The sequence below is a fragment of the Haemaphysalis longicornis genome, unplaced genomic scaffold (genome assembly GCF_048455015.1).
Source record: "Haemaphysalis longicornis isolate Haplotype H1 unplaced genomic scaffold, Haemaphysalis longicornis Haplotype H1 scaffold_9, whole genome shotgun sequence".
NCBI classification, from domain to species: domain Eukaryota; kingdom Metazoa; phylum Arthropoda; class Arachnida; order Ixodida; family Ixodidae; genus Haemaphysalis; species Haemaphysalis longicornis.
This window is the reverse complement of record NW_027526460.1, coordinates 3,479,585-3,499,865: the sequence shown is the minus strand read 5'-3', so window position 1 is coordinate 3,499,865 and position 20,281 is coordinate 3,479,585. Positions and strand designations below refer to the sequence as shown.

General features: G+C 47.5%; 1 protein-coding gene across 5 annotated transcripts in view; it reads left to right on the top strand.

Annotated features, from left to right (window-relative positions):
* The window catches only part of LOC144152605 (aspartyl/asparaginyl beta-hydroxylase-like), a 31,745-nt gene that overhangs the window by 9,346 nt on the left and 2,118 nt on the right, over window positions 1–20,281 (top strand). Inside the window, exons 7-14 of one of the 5 annotated variants that reach the window (XR_013319191.1) lie at window positions 1,636–1,870; window positions 8,724–8,860; window positions 10,144–10,338; window positions 11,021–11,158; window positions 11,952–12,081; window positions 12,873–12,964; window positions 18,446–18,657; window positions 19,204–19,334. Coding sequence is in view for 2 of the 5 variants with exons in the window: in XM_077683929.1 (XP_077540055.1) it covers window positions 1,636–1,870; window positions 8,724–8,860; window positions 10,144–10,338; window positions 11,021–11,158; window positions 11,952–12,081; window positions 12,873–12,964; window positions 18,446–18,625; window positions 19,204–19,334 (1,238 nt within the window). In the remaining 3 variants the exon portion in view is untranslated. Of the gene's footprint in view, window positions 1–1,635; window positions 1,871–8,723; window positions 8,861–10,143; window positions 10,339–11,020; window positions 11,159–11,951; window positions 12,082–12,872; window positions 12,965–18,445; window positions 18,658–19,203; window positions 19,335–20,281 lie in introns of those variants that run through there. The other 4 variants (XR_013319192.1, XR_013319193.1, XM_077683929.1 and 1 more) reach the window with 4 other exon arrangements.

Here is a 20,281-nt window from a genome sequence, read left to right as displayed (position 1 = left end):
AAATTTGAAGGGAATAAAATAAACTGTGTTGTGTGAAATGGTGGGCATGAATGCTGATTGGTACGCACTTTGGCCACAAGTGAACAGAGTGAAGTTATGAGTCTTCATGTCTCTGTATATTTGTTCTAAAAGGCTGTTTTTAACTGAAATTCCCACTGGTGGCTGGCACGAAATGCTGAATAAAAGCTCTTCTTTTTTCAGGAACCGGATGACATATTTTGGGACTTATAGGCAGGGGTGTTTTTTTTCGCAGTGCTGGAAAAAAATTGGGAAGCGAACACCTATATTAGGCTCAGGGCTACAGCATGTGGTGTGTTTACTACCATTATTTTTCACTTTCATTCTCTGCACGGGGGGGGGGCTAACTGGCATCACCATTAAACTTTCGTTTACCAATGGTTGTTACAGGAAATCCATGTGGGGGTCTTAAGGCTTAAGGTGCATGCAGTAGGACATTGTGAATGAGACTATTCATAGTTGAGTTAGTGCTAGCAAGAGTGGGATGCACGTGAGCATGTGTTGTTAACAGAGGTCATGTTTCGCACCCATCTCAATGCATTTTTATGCACTGCACACAGTGGTGCCTCGTAACCTGCAGTGTTTGTGTGGCAAGAAGTTGTACTCGTGGGAATTTAACTTTTCCTAATGTTTTTGTTTTCTAAATTCTTGTTCGATGCTGAAACAATTCTCGTTTTGTTTTCCTTTACCCACTAGTGTGTTCAGTTGGGAAGAGATGCACCACTTTAGTACGTTTGTGGTTGCTTTATCTTTCATGTTTTATGTCAGCACTGTTCTGTTTTAGCTGTTGGAAGAAAAAAGTGTAGGTTGGGCTGAGAATCAATGAAATACAATGAAATCATTTATTTGGCATCTTGCCGCGTTTCGTAATGTCAGGCTGCTACCTTTCTGGCGTTGTAAGGGACTAAAAACAGAGAGGGCAATCCAAGTGAAGAGTAGCTTGTAAAATCGTTGTTTCTGACTCATAAATGTTAATTTCCTGTACTCTGCTCTTCGTAGCCTCAGTATTTCTTCAGTGGACGAAACCTGTTTGAACTAAATATTTTGTGCACTCTTGAAGCATTCAAATTTTCTGTGCACTCTTACAGCAGCTAAAAGTAAAAGTAATTGCAGTCTAGAATTAAATGCTGTGTAATCGCTGCAGGTTAAAAATAAGCACAGGCAGAGCACCACATGTTCAGTGCGGGCTCACTCAAGACTGCAAAACTTTTCAGCAGAGCAAGGAATGTCCCCTTGTGTGTGCGATGACGCTGACTTTAAACACTTATTTTAATGTACAGTTACCCCCCCCAGTAATGCTGCAATGTATCTTATCTTTGCCTTTTATCATGACTACTGTAGCACGTTTGATCGTGTGACCGTGTGTTTATATTCTCTGTTAATTCTTAAGTGTCTCATTCATAAGTGAATGGTTATGTGTGTGTGGAGTTTTTGCAGTGCAGTAACTTTTGTTTTTTTTGCTGTTTCGTAGCTAGTCTTGGCCTGAAACTGACCTTGCTAATGAGGCTTTCACCTGCGTGTACGCTGCACCTGCATTTTGTCGCGTGCGTAGCTCCTTAATTGAGCGAGTGGGTTGTTGGCAGCCGAGCAGACCTAAAGCCTAATGCCACCTTTCAGTCCCCCGAAAAGGCCCTTGCCAAGTTTAGGGCGCTTGTGCGCACCCACCCCCAAAGCCCCAGAGCGTGCTACGGCAAGGCAGCGGCCCTCGAGAAAGTTGCCGAGATCAGGAAGAGCAACGCACTGCTGGAAGAGTGCATTCAGGCGTACCTGCAAGTGATGGAGCTGCCAGGTGTTCCGGACCAGTTGTACCTCAAGGCGGGCAACAAGGCGGCCGATCGCATGCGTTTCCGGGGTGAGTGTCACGTCCATATATATCCCTAAAGATCCCTCGAGGGGTCTTTGTCTCAATCAGCATTGTCTCTTGACAATGCTGATTGGTCCTCTGCGTACAACGCGCCCTGTGTTGATGCAGCCGTCCGTGAGCTAACCAAAATTGTGGGAAACGCTATGGACCAACACATCCCAAAGCAGCGAAATCGCTCCGGTAAGTTTCCCTTCTGGTTCAGTCACGAGCTGCGTGACGCGCTTCGAATAAAACGTCATTTCCACCGCTTGTTTAAGGCTCACAATGACCCGTCTTCTCTGGCAAACTTCAGGGAATGGCGGTCCTTAGCGAAGAAGTTACTTGCCCAGGACAAAAAGAACTTTAGTGACTACACCGAAACTTCTCTAACCCACTCCCCTCGTGAGTTCTGGCGGTATATTAAGTTCCGTACACGTCATGCACGCGATAGCATAACCATTCAGGATGGCGACAAGTTTGTGTCTGACCCGGAAGCGTATGTTACGAGTCGGGAAAGCCGATCTTCAGGGTTTATTGGCGCCGTGGAGAGAGCGACGCAAAGCCGTGCACGGTCGTTCAAGCGCAGCGTTCTGAACTCGTGCGCGTGCCTGCTGCATTCCGCGTGCGTGCAAACGCGCCACTTCTTTTTCATCGTCTCTAAAATCCTCATCATTGTCCATGTTGGCGGCAGATTAGAAATCCGCAACATCCTCCGCGCCCACCAAATGCTCACTCGCATAGTTACCAAAGGCACATGCACAACATTTGCACTAGTCAAGCAAATTCTCTACTGCATGCTAGCTGCAGTGGCCCGGTCCATGTTACCGTTCTTTCCTATACACTTCGCCGATTGTCCAAGTTTCCAAAGCGTAGCACGCAGGCATATCGATGACTCCGTCCGTCGGTAATGGTGAAACTGGAGCAGTTTGCAGCTTGAAAAGTGCGCCCACTTCGCAACGTCCGAGTTGTGTCTTCACGGATTTTCGGCCGCGAACTACCTTGGAAACATTGCGGCCTTCAACGAGAGTATCGCTGACCCCACGGTGAAGTCGCTCATGACCGCTGTAAATGGGGTGGTTATAGTGATGATCTTCGGACAGTTGTACCGGACATCTTACTTTGCCCGATGTGGAGCTGAGATTCGGTTCTATTTTATGGTTACTATTAAAGGATGATGCTCCTTCGAGGACGTCGTTCAAGGACGACGTTCTCACAGTGTCTGAAAATGCGTCAAAAGCGTCACGAAGGATAGTGGTTCTTGACGCCTCTAGGAGGGCCTCACGATGCGGCGAGTAGAAGGCATGATCCGGAACACACGTTCCCTCCACAATATTTTCTGCGTGGTCACCCCACTGGCATTGCCTCACAGCACCTTCGTGCAGTCTTATCACGTCTTCGTTTGAAGAAAGTTGTCGAGGTACTCCGTGAGCTCTCGAAAGGGCATTCTTGCCATCGTCGTCCATGGAGACCGGTGTGGACTTCGGCGGGAGTTGTGCCTCATAGCGTTCATTTTCAAACACAGTTGAGTCGGTGGATCTGCGTCCGAATCGTTCACTGGGATGCAAGTTCGGCGTGTTCATAAGGCCAACTGCGTATACCTCCGGAAACCGCCAAAGAGAGGAAGAGAAGTCTTCATTCGCGTGCGCGTCCGTGCGGAGAACGCACACGAGGCTAGTGCCTTTGCATCTATTGCTATCTTCCCGAGATAACGGTCCTTGTAAGGTCCATCCCAGGCTTGTGCTGACGGCGACCAAAGCAGGATTCGTTTCTTCCCACTGTACTTTGCTCGTTTTTGGTGCGAACTTCCAGATCTGGTCGGATCCAATGAGAAGGCTTACTCCTTGCTTGAATTCCATACCTGGGAAAGCAATGGTGTCAGCCAGTGGCTTCCCCTCGGAGACCAGGCGTTGCAGAAGCGTGTTGCCCTTCGGTGCTTCAGCCACGTCTTCACAAATGAAAGGCACGACGATGGCGTCGACCTCAGCAGACGTGCTGTCATGTTGACTGCGGAGGGTCGCTCTGACAACTTTAAACTTCTTCTTGGGACCTCCAGATCGGCCGAAAGCACTGATGGCCAGATCGACTTCGCCAATTGCAGCTAACTTGAGCTCAGAGGCGACGTCTTGTCGGATGAAAGTCCGCTGGCTGCCATTGTCAAAAATTCCACGTACGTAGCAGCAATGGGACGAAGTCATAATCCATGCCCGGAACGTCTGTAGTAAGACGTCGCTGGAGAGTCGCGGGATGGCTGATTTGCGCGTGTTGACGTGCATCGCTACATGTCGCGTTTCTGCAGCCGATTCCAACGGTTTCCGAGCGGGGTCAGTGGTGCACATTGTGGTGGCGTGGCGCCGCTTACATGTCCCACACCGGACCTTCTTTTGGCAACCCCGCACGAGATGCCCCTTCGCCGTACATCTGTAGCATCGGCCGTCACTTGCTAGGCGGATTCGCTTGTCGGCCAAAGGGATGTCGCTCGGACATTCTTCCGTTCTGTGATCTTTGGCGGAGCAGAAGCAGCAAGACGAAGTCTGTGCCTTGTTGTGCAGCACGGCAGCGGTCAGAATAGACTGCTGCTTCTTACGCACTCGGTAAGCCTCCTCACTTCGTTGAGGCTTGCTGATCTGGAAGCTTCTTTCCCTGCACTCGACTTCCACTCGCAGGAAAGACAGTAGATGTTCTACGTCCTGGGCAGAAGAACTCTGACTACTCGTGGAAGCGGCGCTGGCTGCAAGGCTCTGCTGCTTGAAGTAATCGACAATAATGTCGCCAGGTATCACCTTTAAAAGCACTTCATTCAGCATAGCCGCGTAAGAAGAAATTCCAACACCCAAGATTTCCAGTCCTCGCCGGTTCATTTGCACATGGTCGTACAGCTTCCTCAATGCGGGCACGTTGCTGGCTGAATCGACAGGCCTGAGCTTCCGCAGATTTTCAAAATGCTTCAGCTCGATCACTTTGGAATTGCCAAAACGATTCTTCAAGATATTAAGAGCATCTTGATAACAGGACTCTGTCACTTGCAGGCCAGCAACGGCTTCAGCAGCAGCTCCGTGAAGAAGCGAAAGCAAGTAATGAAAGCGGTCAATATTGGACAGCCGGGGATTCTCGTGGACGGAATGTCGAAACATGTCCCAGAAGGGTTGCCACCACGTTATAGCTCCGTCGAAGCGCAACAGTTCTAGCTTCGGGAGACGTGCTCCAAACTCACGGGTAGCAGGCAAAGCTTGTCCGCCCGAATTCGCAGCTCTTCGGTCCCCGCTGGCGTCATCCAATGAAGAAGAAGTCTGGGACGTAGAAGAAGATTTCAGGACGTCCATATGGTGCTCAAGTAATGCCAGGGCGCTGTTCGCTGCGTCTTCGTACTCCATGACAGAAGCGTAGTCCTCGGATGCTTGGTCGTCGGTCAGGTGGGCTTCGAGCTCGGCGTTGAGCGCAGACAATGCTGAATTGCTTGCTCGGAGACGACCGTGAACGACACGAAGGGCCGAAAGGGCAAACTGCTGGGACTGGAGCAGCTGGTCCACTTCGCTGATTATCTTCGTGTTCATAGCCCGCCGTGATGCGCGCTTGCTCTTGACTCGATCCATGCCGGTCGCAACTGAAGAAAAGGCTCACCCAGCTCGTAAAAAGAAGGCTCGCCGCGATGCTGGCTTGCTTCCCGGGTTTCGGCACCAGTGTTACGAGTCGGGAAAGCCGATCTTCAGGGTTTATTGGCGCCGTGGAGAGAGCGACGCAAAGCCGTGCACGGTCGTTCAAGCGCAGCGTTCCGAACTCGTGCGCGTGCCTGCTGCATTCCGCGTGCGTGCAAACGCGCCACTTCTTTTTCATCGTCTCTAAAATCCTCATCATTGTCCATGTTGGCGGCAGATTAGAAATCCGCAACAGCGTATGCGAACTCCTTGCACGTCATTTTTCTTCTACCTACTCGACGTCGTCTGACAGCGGCAACGAACTGCGCTTCCAGTCTCATGGGCCACTATTGCAAATCCCGAACATTACTGAGAGTGATGTCGTGCGCGCTATCCGCAAACTCCCCTCAAAAAAGTCGGCGGGCTGCGACAGCATTCCATGCTTCATTGTGAAAGGCTGTTGCGTCGTCTTTGCACCTCTGCTCTGCCACATCATACGCATGTCACTTCTAGTGCAACATTTTCCGTCAGACTGGAAATTAGACGCTATCTTCCCTTTGCACAAGTCTGGCAGAGCCACTGTCCCCGGAAACTACAGGCCTATCTCTCTATTGCCTTCCTTTTCTAAAGTCTTCGAAAAAGTCATGCATGGTTACCTTCTAGCAGCAATGCGCCCATTAATTCATCCCAACCAACACGGCTTTATACCCGGTAGGTCAGTAGAATCAAATCTCGCATGTTTCCTAAACGACATCGGCCCCCCAGTGCTCTCTCGTCAACAGATAGATACCGTATATTTCGACTGCAGCAAGGCCTTCGATGCTGTTAATCACGAGCTACTGCTTCGCAAATTGTCCGCATACGGCTTATCCAGTGAGTTCTGTCAGTGGTTCGGCAGTTACTTAAAAGGCAGGTCCAATTGCGTCTTATGAAGGCGTCACCTCCCGGCCTTTCGCCATGATATCAGGGGTACCTGAAGGGTCTACACTGGGCCCTCTCCTCTTCAACATTTTTGTTAATGACATCCACTCTGTCATTAGACACTGTTGCTCTCTCAGTATGCCAATGATATGAAGCTGTATCGCGCGGTTTCCTCACCGGATGATCGCGTCCTGCTGCAACATGACATCAATGCAGTTTCGGCATGGTGCGACAGCAACTACTTAAAGCTTAATCTCTCCAAAACTATTGTGATATCTTACACTCGTAAAACTGCCCCGCTCACTTTCCCGTACTCTTTGCTCGGTTTTGCCATAAAACGCGCCACTGTAGCGCGCGATTTGGGTGTATTGATGGACGCAAAACTACTCTTCAACTCGCACGTGAACCATCTGACGAACTCCTGTCTCCGAACACTTGGCATGATTTCCCGAGCCACCAGTGAGTTCACGAACCCATCATGCTTCGCATCCCTTTACCGCGCCCTAATTTTGCCGAATCTAGACTTTGCAAGCGCAATCTGGAATTGTTTAAGTCCTTTGTCGTCTCTTCGATTAGAAAGGATTCAGAAGCGCTTCACCGGAACCGTATTTTATCGATATTCACCAGTGAGCAACTATCTGCACGTTGAGGTTCTCAAGCTCCTGAACCTTGATGAGCTATGTATCAGGCGTTCCAGGCGTGACCTGATTTTTCTTTTCAAGTGCATTCATTCTAAGTTTGACTGCCCTTGCCTTGTGAGCTCTGTTCTCCTGCGAGTGCCAAGCAGGCCACTGCGGCCGCATGGCTGCTTTCATGTTGACAAAATTCTGAGCTTGGTACCAGCTATCCGATGCCAACATGCCTTTACCTGTCTTTTTTTATCTGCCATTGACATTTTTTGCAACGACATGGTTCTTTTTAAACGCTCTTTGAAAAATTTTCCATCTTGAATGCACATGTTCTATAGTGCGGTCGCACATGCACTTCTCCCTCTGTTCTTGTGTGTCGGAGTGAAGAGAATCATCACGATTGTGCTTGTATTTGTTATTTAGTGTACACACAATCTCCGTGCTCTTGTTGCTCAAAAAATGTCTCTGTCTCTTTGATAACTCTCCTTCTTTGTGTATATGTACCCATATACTGTTACTTCCCTTTTCATATTCTGTCTTTTGTATGCCTTATATGTCTGTATTCTATGCATCACCCGAGGAGGCCATTGCGCTGTTGGTGAGCATTTCAAATAAATAAATAATATATAAATAAATAAATTGCAGTCAAACCTCAACATAATGAATCACACGGGACGGCGTACAATTGTTTGTTATTTTGAAGTATCGTTGTAATGAAGAAAAACTTGTGGTTGTGAACCAGTGCTCGAACCTAGGAATGGAAATGACGTACCTCGGCAGTAGATGCGTGTGCAGACAAGCAAACTGTCAAATAAAAATGTCGCACCCCCTTCAAAGCTGTGGCCAGCCGAGTGACGGTGGCTTCTTGAACCGCTGAATCCGAGCTGCTCAATGCCCTCACGCAGTGCTCACTGTCTTGATATGGTTAGAATGCGTTGTGGGGGCATTGCCAGAGGAGGTCTGCTGAAGAACGAGTGATTACAGTGTTACAATTACAGTAGCAGCAATTGGGCAAGTGCAGGGTACATTTCTGCTGACTGTCCTCTGTGGGTGGTGATGAAAATGGGCATATGCCAGCCTGACGCTATGCATAGCATTGCTCTTTGAGCTCAAACATTGTCAACCAGCTCTTGCACCTTTATGTACAGCGAGTCTGGCATTGCTGGCGCGTCATAAGGCTCAGTGTTTCAGCTACCTAATGGTGAGCCTGCATGCTATAGGCCTAACGAGGGCGATTGATTTTCCAAGGCTCTCAGTCACAGTAGTGGAGAGGAAAAAAAAAAGATGTAAAGATGCATAAATTTTAGTATTCCACATTCATTTTGTAGCTGTGGTGATGCCATGTGCTTAGCCTTGTGCCCGTGGTGTTCATCAGTTCCGCCTTTGCGCAAATCCAGCTAGTGGTGTCCAATAATTGCATGGACCACACTTCACCGCAGGTACATTTTTTTACGCAGTGAGCTGCCATTCTTTCATTTGCAACTTCGTACTGTTTCTATCCTGACACCACAGGTTCTTTCAGTCTAGCATAGTCGAAAAAAAAAAATTTACATTTCCAACATTTTGCTACTATGTATAAGCATTGACCACTTATTGTGGCAAGTTGAGTGTTGCAAGTTGCCAGTTCAAACAGCGACCATGCAATTTTGCCAGTGCACTGCCTGTCTCTCCCTCGTGCAGGATTTCTTACCAAAGCCCTGAAGCTGCAGGCTGAAATGAGTGCCAAGTTTCCCAAGAACACTGACATTAAGAACCAAATGGCCGTGTCTTATCTCATGATTGGGCAAGGGAAAGTGGCTGCACAACTGCTTGAACAGGTGATTTTACCAGTGTTGATTGATTGTCTTTATTCAGTGAGGAGGCTCATAGCCCAAGGAAGGGTAGGGGTTATAGCAAGAGGATGGTTGGATGGCAGGTGCCTTCAGTCATGGATGCCACCTTGGGGCGTTTGTCAGGCTGTCAACTTGTGTGAAAAATTTCAACTTTGCTCTTCAGCTTACCATGTGCATACAGTGTGCATACAATGTGCATCTGTGCTTATATACTTTGTGTGTTCTAAGCATTGGATGAGGTGACGGTTTGCTAGAGCTGTGCTCTGGGGCTGCTTTGTCATTCACTTACTTGTTTGCTTGCATGCGCAAATGCTTATTCGCTAGGGCCCCTGGAGTGGCATTGCTCAGGTGGTAGGATGACTGTATTTTCTCGCATTTAACCTGCCCCTGCATATAACCACACCCTCGTGTTGCACCCAGACGAAGATAAAAATTGCCAAGATATTGCCTGCACCATTTACCGTCTTCAATGTTCATTAAAAAATAAAAAACAGAGTGCAGCACAATTGCATCACATTTATTCAAATCGTGATCAAGCTTCTGTGTTTTTTTTTCTACCTTTTCTTAAAGAGCATTAGCAAAGTGGGAGGGGGGGGGGGGATTACATAGCCAAAAAAACATGCTGCTGTAGTGAAAAGCCTGTCTACTGAGCTGATTACTTGCAGATAGCTGCTAAGTAGTCAAAAGCTGCCCTCTCGCTCAATGCAGAGGGGGCGCCTTTTGCTTTCTTTTACTTTTGAAAACTAGCCTGCTCGATTAGGGCAGGAGGAAGACTGCTACGACAACTGGTGACAGCACAGGCACTGTGGGGAAGCTGCATTTCGGGACAAAATCCATGTACTATAACCTGCACCCCAACTTTTGTCAATTATTTGGGGGGGTTATATGCATGAAAGTGCGGTACATTGTGCTGGTGATTTCTTTCCCTTCCAGGCAACACCAGCCAAGAATGTGCTTGGGGCATCTATGATGCGCTTAGCTCTGTAGCCCAACTGAAAGATGTACAAATGAGGCTGGATAACCCATGCCTGCAGCCTCAAGCATCATGACAGTGAGTCACTGCTCACTTAGAACTTAGGGTGGGGCAGGCAGGCTGCAGTGGTTCATCAGCTGTCCTTCAAACCCAGGTTGCTCAGTCATGAGAGAAGCACTGTATCCTAATCAGCGCACACTCGAAGCACAAGGATGGCTGTGATTTTGCAAAGCAGCTGCTCTTGCTGTCTGAGTCGTCTGTAGTCCATGCTGAACTTGGGCTGCCACTTGTGCAGGTTTTGAATCAGGATCCGTACAACGGGTTTGCCAAGGCCCACTACGGCTTCATCTTGAAGACCGAACGGAACGACCTGGAAGGCGGCATCAAGTACATGGGCGAGGGCATTGCAACCAGGGAGCCGGGCGTCATAGACGGCCGTTTTTATCTGCACCTGGGAGACGCCCTCCAAAGAACTGGCCAGGATGCAGCGGTGGGTTTTGTGAACACCCGGGCTGTTTGCACCCAATTGCGTTCAGTTATATTTGTTTGTCCATTTAGTTTCGCTTGAACACTGGGCACTGTTTCATCACTTTCCCATTTGCGGAAGTGGTCATGCATGTAACTTCACAAGGCTTGGTGCTTTGTATGGACAAGTGCTGCTTGGTAAAAATTGTTTCTGAATTTCATGATGTAATATGAAAAGTTAACACTCATTTTGTACTGCTGTATGCAAACAGTAATAAGGTCCTCAGTCGTGGGTGGGAAACGGAATTTGCCACCACCTCCAATATTTCGAAAACTGGAGGTCATAGTGCGGAGCTATGAAAAGCGGCCTTACAACGTTATTAACTTATTATTGTATGGCGTCAAACTTTCGCATGACAGTAGCTTTTTTACTGCTAAGGAAAGGGCAACTGTGCCAACTGTGCAATGCAGAAGATTGGCAACAAACGAACCACTCGAGTAACAGAATTGCAGCCGAGGGGCGGGCCGAAAATTAGTAGCAAGCGGAAAGCGTGGTAGAAAGATGTGGCAAGAAAATTCAAGGGCACAGAAGGGGTTCACGCGGTAAAAGATAGGAACATTCAGAGTCAATTGGGGAGGCCCTTGTCTGGCAGTGGGCACTGACAGGCTGATGATGATGATGCTGACGTATGCTTTACGTTCCTCAGGCACTGGAAGTCTACAAGGAAGGAGTCAAGGAAGGCTTGTTTGCGTCAGTTTACCAACGCTCCCTGTATAGCGTCGATGGTTTGCAAGCCCAGCCATGGTGGGACCCAAGTAAAACACCGTACGCATCGAGCATCAAGGTACTAGGTATCTGCAACGTGGGGCCATTCGGGTGCATTGTCTGCTGTGGGCTGTACCTGAAAAGGGCTCGAAAGTATTGTTGCTCCCTGTAACCCTTTGTGTGCAAAACTTTTCAATGCTGAGCACAAGTAAAACATTCCTTGCTCTTCATCTTCGTTTTTCTTGTAGCTGCACATTAACTGAAAAAGTAAAAATTGCTTCTTGTAGTGGAGCAACATTTAAAACATCATTAGGCGGGAAAAAAAGAAATTCTTGTAGGTTGCACACATGCAAAGGCACCAAAATACAGAATCCTGCAGGGAGACCCACCAAACCATTTTCAAATGTCTTTTATAACCAAGTGTCTCTTGTAATGGGATTTTAACTCCTGTAGCTGCACTTTGTGCCCTCTCTTGTTATTATTGGGACTTCCTTTTTGCGGAAGTGTGCACATTTACTAAGTTGTGTTCCTTGTGTCATTAGTTTAGTTGAACAATGTTCTTATGACCAACTTTCCGGGAGGAGGAAGAGGAGGCCAGCTTTAGTGCGAGCCTCAGGTGCTGATGCCTGAGCACCCACCTGGTGGCGGTTTCCTCTAGTGCGGGAAACTTTTGAGATAAGTGTTTTGTTTGTTAGCCCACGCATACTTTGCACCTTAACTGAAAAGCTTAAGTGGGAGCCTGGGTGGTCACCTTGAAGTCAAGACTTTGAAAGTTGAGGAGATTTGAGGAGCGTATTACTAATTTTGTGCTGACTACCAGGACATGAGCAGGTTGTAATCTGCACAAAACATTCTCATTGCATTCTCTGTAGGAACTGGAAAAGCACTGGCTGGACATAAAAAACGAGGCGTTGTCTCTGATGACTGACAAGGGCTTCAAACCGGAATCTGAGAACCTTAGGGACTCTGGAGATTGGAAGCAGTTCGAAATGTTTGCAAGAGGTAACTGCCGCCACAAATTAATTTTTATGGATGGTGTTTGTGTCCTGATGCATGATATGCCTTTGGCAGTGTTTTACTAGTCTTGAAATCTTTTTTGCATGCATGGGCTCTTTAAGAAGGGATGGGAAAAGTTAAGTGCGCATATTAGCACTGGACTCAAGCTGCACAGCTTCAGAAGGAGGTATCATTACCACATGGCTGCAGCTTCTTTTCCGATGAGAGAGTGCACGGGATTAATTAGCCACAAGTTTTATGAACTGGGATGAAGTCTAGGACGCGAAAAAATAATTTACCATAATTTGTACAATTTGCCTCAACTGGAACCAGCAACGAAAGAAATGCTGGCCGACTTATCAATAAAAGTGAATATCATTCAAAGCGAATGCCCTAAGCCGTTAATGATACTATTACGTTTGGCCGTGCAGGCGTGCACAGTAAAAGCAATGTTGTTTGGTAATGGTAGTATGTAGTGAAACTTAGCAAACTCGCCCAATTGCTACATAATATTGTAAGCTTCTCTGTAATGTTGTTATACATTTCAATGTTTTCAAACCAGAGCAAATTTATTTGTTTTTAATAAAAAAGTAACATCAAACGGAAACGCATTGGTGTGCTCAGATTTCACTGTGCATTAAAGGTCCCAAGGTTGTCTGCATTAATCCGTAGCCCTTCCACTGTGGTGTGCCTCATTAGCCCAGGTGCAGCTTCGGAGCATAGGACCTCCCAGATGTTTTCTGATGACTGGGGAGATGTGGTGGCATTGGTTGCATGACTTCTGTTGTGGCTTTCAGGTCGGAAGATTGAGAGGAACTGTAGACTTGCCCCTAAAACATGCGCACTGATAAGCAGGATACCTGATGCAGCAGGGTGCAAGAGAGGCCAGGTAAGTCGCTGTGCCTGCTTCACCAGAGCTGGCACAAAGCGAATCAGCCATACTATCTCTTGCGTGAATGGTTGCTAAAGGCGAGTATTCGTGGACAGTGCCAGCACTCAATTTTATCATAACGTTTGTTGTCTTAAATTTGTCTGGCTGTACGTACATCCTCATTGTCTCAGAGTTTGAGAACATTTTTTTACAGGCTGGCAGTAACCACTACCTGCTTCAAACTATTAAAGGTTTGTAATGCAAGTGGCCTGTCTTAACAAAAAAAGAAGTGCTTGATGGAACACAGTGTATTTGTTCTGTGAAAGCGAGCTTTCCGAATTCAGCTTCTAGCTTAAGCTACCAGCAAATTCGCCAAACGAAAGTATGACTTTCCAATAGCCATTTTACGGTTGATTCAGTGCCGAAAGATGCCTTTCTCAGGGCTGAAAGATGCTGAGGAAGTGCTAATCAAATGCTGATTGAACATGACGCAAACAGCGACTGCAGTCGCTATTTGCGTCACAATAAACTGGAAGCAAGCCAGGCACCAGTGATGTATGGTGTATAGGAGCAACCGAATAAAACACTACCACGTACCCAGCGGTTTGCTCAATTTCGGTCAAATCAGCTTTTCCGAACTCCCATGTCCTTTGCAGCTCCGGATCGCTAAGTAAAATGTTCCTTCATGGGACCCGTGATCAGTATGGGCACTTTGTTGAAGAAGAACATAATGTCCTTTTGAGGCCCCATGAATGTTGGCATCAAACCAACCGCTCATACGTAATTCCTCAAAAAACGGTACTGCCGCCCCAAGTATGGACGAGTAGCGTCATCCAGCGGCAGCCAGGAAAGATGCTTCGCACGTGAGACGACATAGCTCTTCTGGTGGAAGTTGTGCCAAGGTAAATGCAACTGGTAGCGAAGCTTCCATAGAAGCCCATACGTTCAGAAAATGGCGGCTCTTAAGCTGCTTATGGGGCTTAGCGCCATCTGTGTGAGGAGCGAACACTTCCGGCAGAACAAAAAATAAACAGGATGTGATGCAAGATCCTGTCAGAAAGTGACATCATTTTGGTGGCATTAGCGGGAGAATTTGACCGCAAAATAGCCTTAGCAGGCCTCTGATCGCTGAGGGCTCATGTCATCGCCATCTGACATAAGTTGGCAAGCTCTTGGCGTGTTCATAAAAACATCTTGCATCTCAGAACCTTTATTCTGTATTCATGCCTTCCACTGCTGTATCAAAGCAATCAGTTGTTTATTTTGATTGCAGTAGGTGGCGAACCGGGAACCGGGCACGTACCCCCCCCCTTCCCCCCGACCGGAATTTTTTTTCTCCCATGGGATAGAGAGCACAAAATAACACTTGACCACTCTCCCCGGCCCCCCTTTCATATAAAAAACGTGCCCACTCCTCACCCCGGTACAAATTTCTACCAACGCCACTGATGGGTTAATTACGTCGCACATACGCAGGTTGCGTGCGTGCCTTAAATACATATAGAATGCTTGCTCCGTTTGTGTACTTCTGTTCTAAGAGAAGAAATAACGCATAGTCATGCTATATTCAAGACATTTGAATTTTATTCCAGGATAAACATAAAACAACTTTACCACACTGTACAAAATCAGCACGTATACAATTAGTACAAAATGTTGTGGGCACTACTACATGATTTTCCTTACGCACCAAAAACTTTACCCGTAACACATAGGATTATGAGCAATGAAATTCTCAACAGCAGAACTTCTTCGAAACAAGAGAAAAGAACTAGGCACTGCATCTTGATGAAAAAACCGGGCCGCAGGAATGCCGATTCATGAAAGTCCAGCGAGCACACCGCAGCTGTCCCGGCGTCTTATCAAGTAGACATGAGTTTCTACAGAACTTCACTCAGCATTCACGCCTGCAATTTCCTGGTTGCATTGTTTAGGCAAGTGTCGCAACAGATAAGTAAAAAGAGGAAAAATGGATTGATGCAAACGAAAGCGACGGCACTATGTAAAAGCACATAGCAGGAAAGATCTGGCAGCAGCGCAGCACGGAGCAGCACAACACAGTACTGCGATGGAAATATTGCTTGCGCATACAAGTTCAGGAAGCAACGATCACTACAAGCGTTGTAATGCAATAGAGAAGGCACTGAGATAGACAATTAAAGCGAATCGTTTAAATTCGAGTGGTAATACGCTGAGAAGTCCTAGAGTAACTGACACCACTTGCTCCGAGCCAGCCTGAGGTGAAATCAAGAGATAACTGAAATAACAAAGCTTTAGACCCTTTTTTTTTTTTTTCTCGAAGCACCACCACGTCCCCTTACAAAACCCCCGTGCACGTATTAACAGTTCTATAGTTTCGCGTTACCTGTGGAAATGAGAGGAAAATGGTGCAGTGAAACGCCAGGCGTACGGGAGTTGCTGTTGCAACTTTGTACAGCACATCGTTTCCGTGGGTACCGAGGAAAGTGCTCCGCTCCAACCGTTGGCAGCATCGTCCCGTAGTTCACCGTGCCCGCCGGGCACGGTACTAAATGTGTTCATTGACGATACAACGCACCTCGCAACTTCATGCACAGCAAAAATTAAGTGCACACCAAATTAACAAGGAAAAAGGAATGCAAATGTGCACCATCAAAACACGCGAGGGGCGTTTCCTAGCAGACGAACTTTAGGAGCGCCTTTCCGAGCACTACAAGGACTATACATCTCATAGCAATGACATGTGCCATTCTTCAGAGGGCGCTACAAAAAAGGGTTTTGAGAATGAACAACATTTTCAATAATTATTTGCACACTGTGCCTAAATAAATATGATTCAGAAATGAATATAGTTCGTAAAATATAACTGTTGTTTTATTGTTGAATAAAACTTGGTTTTTTGTTGCTAGTGTTTGTTCCCTCCTCACCTAGTCATGCTTCAATCTCCACTCCCACAAGCCCCCATGCTGATGTCACTGGCGATAGGTTCTGAACTGCTTTTCACCCGAAGCTTTGCTACCATTTATATTTACCTTGGTTGCACAGTATAGCCAGCGTTGGTGGCACCTGTCTTCACGTTTTCGCTATTTTCTGCCTTATTAAAAAAAAGTACGCGTGAGGGTGGTATATTTGTGTTACTATTAGTAGTGAGGTAATCTATCAATCTAGAGCAACTTGTATTTTGACTTTAATGTCTTTTTAGAACAAGATGCTCGGTGGGGAAGGTGATTGCTACACGCATGGGTGTAACCACTCTGTCACATGTCTTGTTTGGTGCATTGCACATCCGTGACACAAACTGAGGCCAATAAAACCCTGGGGCTATGTAGGCAATATGACCAGACGCTTCTTTCTTCTTTCATCGTTAGCATCGAGAGAGAGAGAGAATCAACTTTTATTGAGCCCAATGAGGTATTGGCTAGTGCACGGAGGCACCGGATGGGGTGGAACCCTCTTCTCGGGTCCCATATGCGTCTAGCAGCTCCTGGCCCCTGGCTGCCAGCGCGAGCTGGATCGTCAGGTTGGGGCTAGACAGCAAGGTCTCCCATCGCTCTCGGGGGTCGGGTGTGGGAATAGGGGTGGGGGGCGGGCGGATCTCAAGAGACTCGCACTCGGCCAGGACGTGTGCCAGAGTGCCTTGTCTCTCCTTGCAGAACGGGCAAGTACTCTCGTACCTGTCCGGGTACATCTTGTTTAGAAGTGTGGGATGCACTAGCGACCCCGCCTGTATTCTTCGGATTACGGTCTGCTGTTTCCGGCTCAATTGCGGGTGAGGCCTGAGAAATCTGCATCTACACTCTCTGTACATTTCAGTAATTTCTCTATAGCTCGTGACGGGGCACAGCTGCCCGGACGGATAACCCTCGGGCGTGGTGGTCGGCGAGTTCGTTTCCTTCCACCTTTGAGTGAGCCGGCACCCACACGAGCTCTAAGGCTCGCCTCGGGGGCCTTCGCTTGGACAATATCGCATGTGCCGCGGGGGTCACCCTCCCTTTTCGGAAGCTGGCGTGCGCCTTCTTAGAGTCCGTTACTATAGTGCCGGCCCTCGGATGTGTTAGCGCGAGGGCCACGGCAACTTCCTCTGCTTCGATCGATTGGGTCGTGCGGACCGATGCACAGGTCACCAGGGTGTCTATGGTGGTGACCGCCGCCGTAGCCTTGGTTCCGTATTTGGGAAGCGCCACGTCCGCGTAGAGGACGTCGGGGTCCTCTTCGAGCAGGCGGGACAGCGCCCTGGCCCTTGCGGATCGCCTCCCTTCGTTTTTCCCGGGCTGCATGTTCCTGGGAAGGGGCTTGGTCTTTACGACATCCCTCCACTCGGTAAATAATGTCTCGGTGTCTGGTTGTGGTTTGATGCTCCATCCCACCTTGCTCGTAGGCATCGGCATACCTGCCAGGTTTCCCGATTTGTCTGGGAGACTCTCGAATTCTGATGGTTTTGTATGATTGTAAGGCCGAAACGAAAATCACCCGAAAAAGCACCTGTGTTTGGCCAAATCTTTCTCCAAGGCTGGGCACATTGTGCCAGAGCTACGTGACAATCCAACCCAATCTTACACCAATTGACTTATTGGCAGTTATCAGTGGAGACCCCAAAAAGGCGTAGTCAGCAATGCTCATAGGCTGAACCGGTCAGTGCCACAGCAATGCTGAATGGGAGAAGCGACACCTAGTTTGGAGCATCAATGTCTGAGAACCCTCGATCACATTCTTTTGACGTACTGTCGCATCGGTGAGCACTGTTACACTCGACAGTATTACCAGGACTTCCTGATAAGGGCGGCGTCAGCCACGTTGAAAATTTAGCAAGTGACCAGTGGTGTAGCTTGTTAGTAGTTTGGACGAGACAGTTTGGCTCCTGCTTTGTTATAGCTAAAATAAAAAGGCCTGTAAGATATTCTATTCTGTTTCTACTAATATCCCCCTCATCAAATCTCCCTAATCCCACCCTGAAGAACCTGGCAGGTCCGCGTCGGTACCCATCTCGCATCACTGGCGTCAACTGGTGTAGTCTGTTGAAGCCAGTGGCTGCAGCAAATGACATGAAAACTGTTTTGATAAGAACATGACTGCAGTGCAACTTGCACCAATGCGGAACATTTTTTTCATCTTGGAATTGATAAAGAAGTTCCCAAATGCAAAACAATTCGATATCTTAGACAACAAATACAAAAAAAGTGCAACTCGCATGTGGTAGCGTAATATGCCGTCAGCCGTTTTGTGCAGGGTGGCGATGCGGGGTCCATCAATTTACCAGCGGCAAAGTGTGCACTGCAGATCATTAACCCCTTTAACCGTGGCCGTTCAGTTCCTGTTACACTAATTAAAAAAAATTTGCACAGCTTGCACTAGTGGTGCAAGGCTGGAGTAACAGCAGAGCTGGGGGTCGAACCAGCGTCTCCCCACGGTGACAGCGAATCCAAGGAGAGAGGGAGCAGCCGGATGGCACTGTTAAGCAAAGGCCATTAAAGCATGCACGGTGTTTTATTCAGTAGCCGTCGTCGTCGTCTTCCAACGCAGTTGCTGCGTAGGGCGAACCCTCTTGTAGGGTGTCCTCACCTCGGCAGGCCTCCACTTCGTCAGCTGGTCCAGTGGCCGTCTGCACATGTGGATCGTAAAGGGTGGCTTGACAGATTCGTCGTCGTCTTCGGCGCGGCGGACCTGTGGCGCACTGGTTGCTGCATGACGATGGCGATGAAGGCAAGAGCTCCCCGTGTGGCACAAGCTCACGCGTAAGCCTGGACGGTGCTGGGTGCTCCGCACGAGGCGCACACTCACGTGCACTCGGTATTTCTCTTGCTAAGGCCACTGCATGGAGGTTGTGCAAGTTTTTGTGTGTGTGTGTGTGTGTATGTGTGCGCGCGAACACCAACGAACCAAGCTCAAGCTTAAGCAGCTCTGCTGTTAAAAAAAATGTAAATTTATGCCCTTGTTGCGCACACAGGCATGTCCTCAGTAGAAATGCAAAGAACCTTTTACTTTGTGTGACAAATGCATTAATTCGTTGCACTCTTGGAAGCATGGCCACTGTGAAGGCCATAAATGCAGTCCTTCTGCACAGTTTGTGTGTTTATTTTGACTGTTTACGACCCAACAGTAGGTACACGACAGTATGAGACGCCTTGTATTCATCCAGCAGATCACGAAGGTGGCCCATTGCTACCTGTCCTCAAGTTTCCTGCTCTTAGGAACCCCTCAGAATTATTCTTGCGTTTTTGTGTACGGCATCTCCTAGTTGAGTAAAGCTGCCGCTCATTTCCTCTCGCTTTTCTTTGCAGGCAAAGTTTTCCCTGATGCACCCAGGCACCCATGTCTGGGCCCACGTAGGGCCAACCAATTGTCGGCTTCGCTCCCACTTGGGCCTGGTGGTTCCGCCAAAGGTTCGCATACGGGTGGCCAATGAGACGAGGTATCTTTTCATTTACTTATTTGCCCTCAATGCAATGCGTTACATGGCAGTGCATTATGAAGCAGCGCAGTTGCAGGCTCACTCGGACCACTCCAAATTGAGAAGTATGACTATAACCAAGTATAACTAGGCCCTTGGGATTACATGTGCCACACTGAAATTTAATAATAATAACTATTGTTATTATTAGCATTATTATTTACTCTTAAAAATTACAGAGTATTATGAGGGTTTGTTTCCAGGTTTTATATTTTTTTAAATTGGGGAGTGGGGGGTGGGGGGTAAAATCGGGTGCTATTTTTCGAACTTAAAAAGGGGGAGGAACCAGGTTTTTTGCAAAACCATTCTGAAATTCGGGTTTTTTTGGGTTAAATCTACAGATGTACTAAGTAATACACACAGTTTATTTTAGATGGTGTCACGACCTTCTTAACTTTAACACATTAAAATTGGTGTTTACTTCAAGCTGGTAATTGGGGGGACATCAGGGCTTTCTAGAAAAGGCTCTCCAAAATTTGGTATTTGTTTGGAAATATTCTTGTTTGGAAATATTTGTTTGGAAATTTTTTATGCTGGAATTTCCTTGTAATATTCATGTATTACTGTGAGTAGGCATTAGTTAAAGTGGTGCTCGTGCACATGGGATCCAGTGCATGCAAAGAACCAAAACGTCGGGGGCTTAAAGTCCTCAGGGACATGCCTCAAAGCCTAGGTGTCCTTTAGGCCTTGAAAGGTCTAATTAAAGATTTCAAAGCACGTGCCTGCAAATCGAGTGAATTTGTCTGCATTATTTTTTATATCGTAGATGTCCAGCTTCCTCCAAGCAAAAGTCTGTCTGGCAAATACACTGTCACGTGTTGTCTTATTTTGTGTTCTTCCTGCTTCTGTCAAGAGAGGAATGGAACCCAAATATTTGTGTCTTATACGTAGCGGACAAGGTGTACAGT